This window comes from Primulina huaijiensis, chromosome 11 (assembly GCF_012295235.1).
Source record: "Primulina huaijiensis isolate GDHJ02 chromosome 11, ASM1229523v2, whole genome shotgun sequence".
In the NCBI taxonomy this organism is placed as follows: domain Eukaryota; kingdom Viridiplantae; phylum Streptophyta; class Magnoliopsida; order Lamiales; family Gesneriaceae; genus Primulina; species Primulina huaijiensis.
In genome coordinates, this window is record NC_133316.1 from 12,208,950 (window position 1) to 12,220,137 (window position 11,188).

General features: G+C 34.7%; 1 protein-coding gene across 3 annotated transcripts; it reads left to right on the forward strand.

Moving 5' to 3' along the window:
- The first annotated feature begins 262 nt into the window (after positions 1 to 262).
- LOC140988615 (uncharacterized) lies at positions 263 to 2,509 on the forward strand. Of its 3 annotated transcripts, none has more exons than XR_012177342.1 (2): positions 263 to 2,003; positions 2,360 to 2,509. XR_012177342.1 is itself a non-coding variant. In XM_073457637.1 (1 exon), exon 1 carries the CDS (start codon positions 955 to 957, stop codon positions 1,921 to 1,923), a length of 969 nt encoding a protein of 322 aa, XP_073313738.1. In that variant the 5' UTR covers positions 263 to 954; the 3' UTR covers positions 1,924 to 2,209. The 3 variants fall into 3 exon arrangements, 1 of the variants encoding a protein (XP_073313738.1); XR_012177343.1 differs by having other exon boundaries at positions 2,390 to 2,408; XM_073457637.1 differs by lacking the exon at positions 2,360 to 2,509 and having other exon boundaries at positions 263 to 2,209.
- The last annotated feature ends 8,679 nt before the right edge of the window (positions 2,510 to 11,188 follow it).

An 11,188-nucleotide genomic window follows, 5' to 3' on the forward strand; every position in this document is an offset into this window, starting at 1 on the left:
TCACCATGAAAAGTGAAAGAGTAATTTATAAATTATGAAACATTTAGTTATTTTAATATTTAATTTGTCAAACTTTCGTATTGCTATATTGTAATATTTTTTAAAATAAAATTTTAATATTAAAGTATTTGTACTAGTTAATGGTAAAAAAAAAATTTTAATATTAAATAAAAATAAAAATAAAAAGTATATATGATTTTATTAAATGAATATTAATAAAGTGATCGTGAGAACTTGGTTAGAAGTGTGATTTTGAAATGTAAGTATATTTTAGGATATGGCCACAAATTTGGATTATAGAGGTAGCCGCCAACTTATCAATTGACCTGAATTCCCCAAACTTTTGGTTTGTAATTAGTTTTGGTTCGAAGGGCATAAGATTTACATTAGCAGAGCTTCTTGTATTTGAGGACAGTTAGTTATCTTATCTAGATCTCGCCGTGAGGGCCTCAATCGAGGGTATAGCAAGGATGGAAGCCATTTACGGGGCTAAATAGGGGTGATTCGAAATCCGATTCGTGTCCGATTTTCTCTCTTCTCAGATCCAGATTACTACAGGGCTTTTGTATGGTGAAATGATTGGCAACTCGGAGTTCGATTGAGATTTTTCCACTGCGGTTCGGATTTCAGCATTCGCCGCATTGCAATTATCAATTGGCCAAGTATTAGTAAGATTTTTTGGGTAATTTTCTGATTAACAGTTTGAGTTTTTTCTTTCGAAAACTTGCCACAAGAACAATTTCAACATCTGTCTATCCTAACTTCTCTCCAAGTATGATAAACAATTCAGAATAAGGGGGAATTTGACAGTGAATGCTAGTCATTCTCCGCTGATTCTGATCCAAATTCTAGATTAAGGTTTTTGGGGGCCACAATTGATTTCTCGATTCACATAGGGTAAAAATAATTTCGGTCTATACTGAGAAGGAAATCCAATATTCACTCAATTTTCAAATGGCTCTGCTTCCATCAAAGAGTGTGGTGATTTCAGTTCCAGTCCTTGTTCTGTCAGCCGCTGCCGCTGCCGCTGCAACCCTCTTATTCTTCCTGCTATTTGCCCTTTCATCCCCATCTCCTCCTTGCCCTTGCACCACTCTTGCCACGGTAAGTGACAGCACAAAAATTGGAGAGCGGATCTCGGCTTCAGCTGAGGACATCGATTGGCTAAAGAGTCAGATTGAAGCCAATGGATTGCATATGCAGCCTAATGTTCTACGTAAAGGCATCAACCCTCGCACTCGTCAGCAACAGCTCCAGGATCTTCTTGAGTTCAAAGGGATAGCACACTATGAAGGAGAAGAAGCGAACAATCACACAGCTCTACCTTGCCCGAGTGAATTACTCGTTGAGGAGCACCACAGCTATTATGGTGAGCCCTGGGCAGGAGGACGAGATGCGTTTGAGTTTCTTGCTGAAACAGTACGTGTAACCCCAAACTCCCAAGTTCTTGAGATTGGATGTGGTACACTTCGTGTTGGCCTGCATTTCATCGGTTACTTGAATCCTGGGCGTTACCATTGCTTAGAGAGAGATGAGCTATCTCTAATGGCTGCGCTTCGATATGAGATTCCATCTCACGGTTTATTACCTAAGCGTCCTTTCATAATAAAGGGTGAAGATATGGATTTCAGCAAGTTCGGGCATGAAACCATGTATGATCTGATATATGCTAGTGCTGTTTTCCTACATATGCCTGACAAACTTGTTTGGATTGGTCTGGAGCGGGTAGTAGATAAATTGAAACCTTTGGAAGGTAGAATCTTGGTCTCGCATAATATCAAGTTTTGTTCTCGTTTGGGAGGTGAAGAATGTACAAAAAGACTGAATAGCTTAGGGCTCGAATATCGCGGGAAGCACATCCACGATAGTTTACTCTTCAACCACTATGATACATGGTTCGAGTTTAGACGATCTAAAGCTTAAAAGATTGTGCATGACAAATCCTGTTGATTTACTTGTAACTTGAAGTGAGCAACGGTTATTTAATATGAGCATTAGGAAAGGTAAGTTAGAAACCTTCTATGTTTTATTTTCTTATATTGGTTTATTCGATGTTCTATTGTTTAAGCTTATCATTGTTGTTGCTATTTTAGTCAAATTTTGAGTTTTGATTCGAATTTGTGACGTGTGTGTTGTATTCTTTAGATGAATATTTGCTTAACATCCTGGTTTATGAATGGGTCTATTTTTAATTTCTTTTCCTATTTTATCCCATGTTGATATTTGCTTCTATATTTCGGTTCTTTGGTTTATTTATCACTACGAGGTGGTTATGTTATATTGTTTGGAGAGGAATGAGGTAAACAACAGTGGGACATTGATTTATAAAAACCGAGGAAATGCATTTGGAATGAGTCAGGATGATGTGTGATGGGGGAAGTTTGTGCAGAAGCATGCGGCGTTGAAATGGGGATATGGGAGGCTATTATCAAAGGATACTTGGGGAAAGTTTCAGTACTACGGGCTAAAGATGAAGCTGTGGAGATTCTCATGTCAAGCTTTGGGAGCACGATTTAATATCTCATAAAAACTTTGATATAATTTCCCGGTAAACCAAACTATAAAAATATGAAAACCCAACATTGACCTTTGTCAGGATCGGCTCAACGTCAGTATGGGAAAAAAGGTATATATGCCATTTCAAAAAAAAAATTAAACTTATTTTAGCATGTACCGATAACAAAAAATTAACAGAGTTATAATATCTCTGTTCTTGAAATGTTTTTAAATGAATTGATTATCGAGAGATTAAATCGAGTTCGATTTTGTATTTAGCTGAAGAAAAATAATTTGAAAATTATGCAAGTTAAATATACAATAACAACGCCATTCAAAACATTAAGAATAAATGAAAAAACATAAATATTAATGCAAGATAATAACACAAGATTATAGAGGTTTGAAAGTGGTATCTTTCTCCTTCTAATGTAGGAAAGAATTCATTAGAAAATTTTGGCTCATTCAATTCTTTATACAATCCACTTTGGCTAGCACGTCTCACCAACTCAAAATTTCTAGATAGACGCACATCTACACCGAACCATTACAGAGTTACATATTCTTTCATGTCAATATGTAAAGACTCTCACTCAGTTATTGTATGAAACTTATCTCTCTTTTGTGTGACTGTTTTTCTTCAAATAATGTTTCATTTATGCTTGACAAGGAATAATGTTCCACAAACTTGTTTGAGTGTTGATAAATTATCAATTTCATTATTTGATTAAATGTTGTATTAACGGCTTCAAACGACAATATGAACGTTGGATACAATTATACAGCCGTTTAGAAATATTATGTCATATTCGCATCGCTAGAAATTTTCCTTGACTAAGATGATTTTACTATAACGGCCATTTTCTACGACTAAGCCTAATTTACTCTACTGGGTAACCTTGCTGGTCACTCAGCTAGTCTGTTCAGCTTAGCAAGTCTGTCCTGGCATGGTACCTTGTTGGTCCATCTGTGATATTAATTCTTAGATTTTCATAGAAAAATCGCTCGATTTTGTGAGATATGCTCGGAATAAGAGACTGGACGCATACTGAAATTTAGCATTCAGTGAAGAACCAATGACTTCAATGTCATTTTTCTCCATCTTAAGATCCGATTCTAACTTAGATTTGTGAATATGATTCGTAGAGCATTGTCTTAGCTTCATAACACATATTAAATCACACCGTTCAATAATCTATCTAGGATATATGAACAAAATATTATAAATGGTTTTACCAAGCTGGTTGTTGTTTCTATTTGATACATCTAGAGTTTGTGACCAATATTTATCTTAGATAAAATATGAATCAGCCTTACTAGTAGAGGAATGGTTTTAAGCATTTTGTTGGATTTTCAACCGATTCGGAAGCACGTCATTTTGATAACCGAGCAATAAGATATGAGTGAAACAGTCAACTATGCTAGAAACTTAGCTAATATAATGCCAAAAAACCAGTATATGTATTATGTAAGACACATTCGTAATTTAATAATAATTTAAATAATTTAAATGGATCAAATGATGCATTCAATATGTTTAATTTATTTTAAATATTTATATGTTTATTTTAAGGGATTTAATTGTATTTCTGGAGTTGAGTTTTTCAGGTGAATATTCAATGCTTGGTGATTAATATACAAAAAAAACATATTTATTAAATGTTTTGTATAATATTTTATAGTTTAAAGTGTATTAAATATTTAAGCTTTATAAGAACTTGTATAAAAAAATTATGTGTTGTATTATTTTTGTTATTTTTACAGATTTGGAAAAACCAGCACAACTTTGGATTGAAAAATGAGAATGAGATACTTAAACCTATATAAAGTTGATTTCAATGTCCGCAATATTGATGAAAAGCTTGGGATAAAATTCTTCTTACAACTGAGTTCAAATTGAACAACAAGTGAAAGTGATACCAATAGAATTATAGTTTTACCATGCTTGAGTATTTTGACCATGTCTATCAAAATACTTGGTAAAAAATATAAAATTTTACCACAATTTAGAAAACTCAATTATTAAAAAACAACATTTGTTTTATGTGGAACAATCAAATCCGTTGGCAAGATTGTCAAAGATGGAGTGCAAGATACAATAAAGACTTGAATCATTCATGAAGAAAAAATTGCACCAATTATATGTAAAAAATAATATTTTACTTTCTTTTGTATCCAAAAATTGGCCTATAAATAGGAGTGTATTGTGATGAAGGAAAACATCCTTCATTTTATCAACAAAACTTTGAGTTCATAATTTTTCTCTCTTTATTTCTTTACTTTAATAAAATTATCATGTTAAGTATTTATTCCAAATTCTTCATTTTCATCATGAGTAGTTAATCTTCCAAAGTCGAGATGAAAAGGTAACACTCTTGGTATGATAATAAAATAATAATATTTAATTATTTAATAATTATTTATTATTTATGTTATATTTAGTTTCTTTTATTTATGCATTTTTATACCCTATTTATAATTGTGAGTTTTTGATTTATTGATGTTATATGTTACACCAAATTCTTGGTACCACTTAAATGTTAGTTTGGAATTACCAACAATTTAAAGTTGTTACTTTGATTCACTATATATAAATATTATCATAATATTAAATTCGTGGTATCAATTAAATGTTAGTTTGGTATTACCAACAATTTAAAGTGGTTACCTTGATTTCGTGTTTACAAATATATAGCTCCATAAATATTTGACAACATTTATAAGTTTTGGTGTATATAATATATTAATAATAGAATAATATATAACAATAATATAAATAATGATTATTTAATATATTGGAACCATTTTTAAGTGGCTTCTAATTATGTTCATTTATTTCAACTTTATTTAAATACCAAGAGTGGAACCTTTCATCTCGACTATTTAATTTACACAAATAAAAATAATCATCTAACGATAAAATAATTTAAAAAAACAAAAAAAAATACATTAAAGTGGACTTGTAATTAACTTAGCTTCCCCGTGGATATGACATTCGAACTCACTAAATTATATTATTTTTGGACAACCTGCTATTAGGAGTGCAACAATCAAAGTTGTGGCAAGTTTTTGGCGCCGTTGTCGGGGATTTATATTTTAATTTCAAGTCTATTTAATTTTGTTTATAATTTTTATTTTTATTTCTTTAAATATTTATTGTTTTTGTGTTTCTTCTTTTACATTTGCATGAACATTTGGTTACGTTCACTTAGTAGTAGACTCATTCGAAACAACCCTCTATTTTTACCAAACATGGAGGAACCGACCGACCAATTGGAGCATGAAGTAAATAATGGAATTCAATCTCAACATGATCAAGATAGACGAAGAACACTTAGAGATCACATGAATCCTACACAAACTAGTGCACATTCATGTTTAGTTTTTCCTCTTGATGAATCTCATTTTAATTTTAAGCCTGACATTATTCAACTTTTACCCAACTTTCATGGTTTAGATTCAGAAAATCCATACATGCATTTACGAGAGTTTGAAGAAGTGAGCAACACATATAATGACCTTAATTGTAGCATGAATACCATTCGACTTAAGTTTTTTCTTTTTTTTTTAAAAGATAAAGCTAAAACTTGGCTACAAAATCTTAGATCGGGATCCATTCGAACTTGGGATGAATTTCAACAACAATTTTTTAAAAAAATTTTTCCATCTCATAGAACAAATTATTTCAAAAGGCAAATCATCACTTTCACTCAAAAACAAGGGAAAACTTTTTATCAGTGTTGGAATAGATATAAAGAATTGCTTAATTTTTGTCCACATCATGGTTTTGAAACTTGGAGAGTTGTTTCTTAGTTTTATGAAGGTCTGACACTTAAAGATAGAGAAATGTTTGAATTTATGTGTAATGGAACATTTGAAGATAAAGATCCAACTGAGGCAATTAAATATCTCGATTCATTAGCTGAAATTACTCAAAATTGGGACACTATAGGCACAATTGAACTATTAAAGAAGATTCAATCTCTCACATCTGGTGGAAATATGTATACCTTCAAGGAAGGACATGATCTCCAATCCAGATTTGCGTCATTGGCAAGAAAATTAGAGGCACTTGAAATGAAAAAGAGTGGTCAATTAAAATTTGTCCAATAACTTTCTTGTCACATTTGTGATACAACTGATCATTCTACAAAAGATTGTCCCACTTTATCCTCTTTCAAAGAATGTCTTCATGTTCAAGTCAATGTTTTGAACACTTTCAAAAAGCAAAATTTTGAACCATACTCTCAAAGTTTTAATCCAGGTTGGCGAAATCATCCAAATTCTAGTTGGAGAAATGATAACGCTACACAATTTTCATAACCACCTTTTCAAAATTATGCACATTTTGTTCATCCGCCGAAAAAAAATTTGGAAGATACATTGCATGATTTTATTACAAAACAAGAGTCTATCAATACTCAAACTGCTCAAATCATGATAGATTTGAAAGATACTCTTGATAAATTTGCATCTGCACTTAATGTTCTTGAAAAAAGTAAAAACTGGAACTTCTGGAACTCAATCGATGGATTAGGTAAAATCTGTTATTACCTTCACAGTGGTAGGATTGTTGAAAAATCTATTCTTGAACCTTGTGAAGGTGATGATAAATCAACTCCAAAATGTAAGAAATAAGTGGAACATATATCTTACGAAGAGGAAGTTCAACAGACAGTGTCACCACCATTTCATCATGCATTAAAAAATACAAAAAAATCAAATTTTAATTCTGATATATATGAGATTTTTAAATAAGTAAAAGTTAATTGTAACGTACCGTAATTTTAAACTACTTTAAAATTTGCGGAAAAATAAAAATTTTCTTAAATACAAAATAAACTTTCAAATTTCGGTCATCAACCAACTGTTCAACCAAATTATTTGCAATAAAAGAGATCCCCAATAAAGTTTGCTAAAGAAAAATACTTGATTAAACATCGTAAACAAAACGTGAAAATCAGAATATTTGAAACATTGCATAATTTCTTAAAAACATGGGCGGTCCTCGGGTTTAGCCTCCTGCTCAGTCTAAGATAGCTCATTGGTCCCCACCCCTTGTCTCCTCATAGTCATCCTCACCTGCATCGATCAAGTCTAGTGAGTCTAAAGACTCAACACGTATAAACTGGAAGTAACGAGTACTACGTAAAAAAACCACATGCAACTTTAAAATAGAGCATATATACTTGAAACTTTAACATGCGTATAAAATCTTGAACTTACATACATAACATAGACGTGCCATAACGTGAAAATTTTCTTAAACATGCTTGCATACTTGTACATACTTGAACATACATAAACTTCATCATTTTGCGTAGAGGCATGTTTCAAAGCAAGTAACCCATACATAAATACGCCTGATCAGACTAAACCACGATACTGGGCTGACAGGGAAGATCCACTGCCACATACATGAGATCCCCGGTCATGCTTTACGGGGTGGATTGGTCCCTGGTCATGCTTTACTGCTTTCCAATCCTGATCTAAACCCGTTCATGCTTTAACGGGGTGGAGAGGTCCTCGGCCACGTTCACCGACTTCTAAACACATTCATAATTTTGGTCACAAAGCATTTAGCATACCTCAAAAACTTAAAATATTTTCTTCTGCACATCGAACATACTTACTTGGCGTTGAGGGATTCGTTGGATCTCGCTTTGGGCCACTGCTGCAACATACTAACATGAGTTCAAACACTTATCTTTCATAGTTTAGACGTAGGTACTCGTGCTCACCACCGAAGTAAATAAATAGCTTATGACATTCAACATCTCTCGGGACTTGACCTCGTTTAATCATCGTATTAACCATGACATAAATCCTAAAGCAATCAATATAATTTTACCCAAAACTGGAGTACACGGACCCCGTGCCCGGGTCCGTGCATGGGTCTTTGTAGGTACTGTAAAATGCGTGTGAAGAAAGGGAAGGCACGGAACCCGTGCCTAAGTATTATTCACAACCAACTCACATCCTTTCAAAAACGTGTAATCGTATTAATCACTTGTAAAATTCATGCATATACATGCATTTTCTTAAAACCAAGTATGCAATGTATTTTTCAGCATTTTCATAAAATTTATATACATAATTAACATATACATTTTAAACATGAATTTTCAGTTATTAGGGCGTTGTCAAGACTGCTAACTCGACCAGGGTGAAAATTGACCATTTTGCCCTTGAAAACCCTAATTGACCATTTTACCCCTGGACCTTAAAATTTCGACCAGAAGACAATGAAACTTATTAAAACACCTCAAAACATACTTATAACCATTTCCTAGACGTAAACTCGAGCCTATGGATTAAATCTTATAATTCGTTTTAAAACTTGGACCGGGGTCCTGGTTTTAATCTGAATTAAGCAGAAACTCAACCAAATTTTCCCGAACTTAAACGATGACTTAATGACACCTAACTAAGCCTCAAACCACCATATCCAGACCATAAAAGACCTTCCTGGATGGACCTAGCCGTGGACCCTCGCCCCATTCACATGATGGTACGTGATACACTGGAAAGTCTCCAAGCCGGGCCCTAACAACGCCTATCTTCCTTGGTTTATTCCTATCCCGAGACTAGCTGTGCACGAGCCACTCCAGGCCACGTCGTCTCAGACCCACAAGGGTCTAATCCATGTCCTGGAATGTCCCTCGCACCGTTTCACTCCCTATAACCTTCGATCGAACCAAAACCTATCCCGAAACATGAAGGTCAGATCGATCATCCACAAGTGCGTGATCCAGCTTCGAACTCGGCACTTAAAACTCCTAAAAATCTGCTGCGAAACCTTTTTCGAAGAGAAAATATGGCAGTCCCCCATCAATCGAGCCGGAGACATGATATACATGAAAGTAGAGATCATATACATGAAGAAAAACGTGAAAAACCAAGCTGAAACATTAGATATGATATATAATGTTAATAATCAATAAAAAAAATGTATTATGGTGTGAAAGACGAGAAAATGAAGGTAACGGGCGTGCCTTTACGTAGATACGCTCGAAAATCTCGACAACAACGCGTAGAACGGACACCAGAGTGATAGGGAAGACCTTGGCTGCATTTTATCTCACAAAAACCGAACAAAAGGACTGCTGAACTCGAGGAGGAGCTTCTGGAGGAAGTGGGCACTAGGGTTGAGGGGTGGGCGGCTATAATGGATAATAACCTTAGGGTTTTTAGGTTTAAGTTTACAAAAATTAAAATGTGTAGGAGTCTAGGCCCAAAATATATTAGAATAGGCCCATCAAGCCCAATAACACACTAATAAAATATTTCGTTTTGGTACATTTTCAAAAATATTATCTGAATCCTCAAAAAGTCCACCGCTTTGCTGAAAATCGACTACCGGTTTAAAATATGACTCGATGAGTAAAAATTTCTTAAAAAGGCCCATTTTCAAAAATTCAATATAAATTCACCATATACTGAATAATTAAAATAATTATTTAATAAAAATGTTCGCCTCAAACTGTTCCCGGTCTCCGTTCCTCATTCGAGCGCGAAATACTGCTAAAAGCCCTATAACTTTCAGTCTTAATAAATCATGCCAATCCATCATGAAATCAAGTCATAACCATGCATTAAATGCATTTAAAAATAATTAAGTTAACATTTTAATAAAGCCCTACAGGTTACATTGTTAGAATTTCAAGACCTTACAATTCCTCCCCTCTAAAACTAAATTTTGTCCTCGAAATCTAAAACGTACAGAAAAGTTCTATGTAACGACTCCGCATATCCGTCTCAGTCTCCCTAGTAGCCTCCTCCACATAATGATTCTGCCACTTGACTTTGACCATCTGGATCACCTTGTTTCAGAGTCTCCTCTATGTCTGTCAAAAATCTGGGTTGGTCTTTCCTCGAAAGACAGGTTCGGCGTCAACTGTAGAGGCTCATAGTTCAGCGCATGAAAAGGAGTCGACATGTACCTTCCCAACATCGAGACGTGGAACACATTATGAACTCCTGCCAGATTCGATGGCAACGCAACTTTGTATGCTAGTGTCTCAATTCTCTCGAGGATCTCGAATGGTGATATGAATCTATGACTGAGTTTGTCTTTCTTACCAAATATCATCACGCCTTTCATAGGTGCGACTTTCACAAACACGTGGTCACCCACTGTAAACTCTAGATCTTTGCGCAACTTATCAGCATAACTCTTCTGTTGTCTGACAATTTCTGGACCCAACTCTGCTCGTTCACTACGTCATCCCAATAGATCGATGATCTACACTTTCTCCCATAAAGTGCTTCGTATGGAGACATACCAATAGACTCCTAATAAATGTTGTTGTATGTGAACTCCACAAGAGTTACCTTCGCTCCCAGATGCCCTGGAAGTCGATCACGCAAGCTCTGAGTAAGTCTTCCAAGATCTGAATCACTCTCTCAGACTGACCGTCGGTCTGAGGATGGAAGGCTGTACTGAATAGAAACTTGGTACCCAATGCCTGATGCAGACACTTCCACAAAGTGGATGTGAACCTCGGGTCTCTGTCTGACATGATAGACACTGGGATCCCATGAAATCTGACTATTTCTCTGATGTACAGCTCTGCATACTGGGTCATGGTGAAAGTTTTCTTGATCGGTAGAAAATGTGCTGACTTGGTAAGCCGATCAACTATCACCCAAATGACATTATAACCTCCAACGGTCCTCGATAGCCCGTCGC

Bases quoted from the DNA above. Each gene is read 5' to 3' on its own strand.
- LOC140988615 (XM_073457637.1), top strand. From the start codon at position 955: ATGGCTCTGCTTCCATCAAAGAGTGTGGTGATTTCAGTTCCAGTCCTT.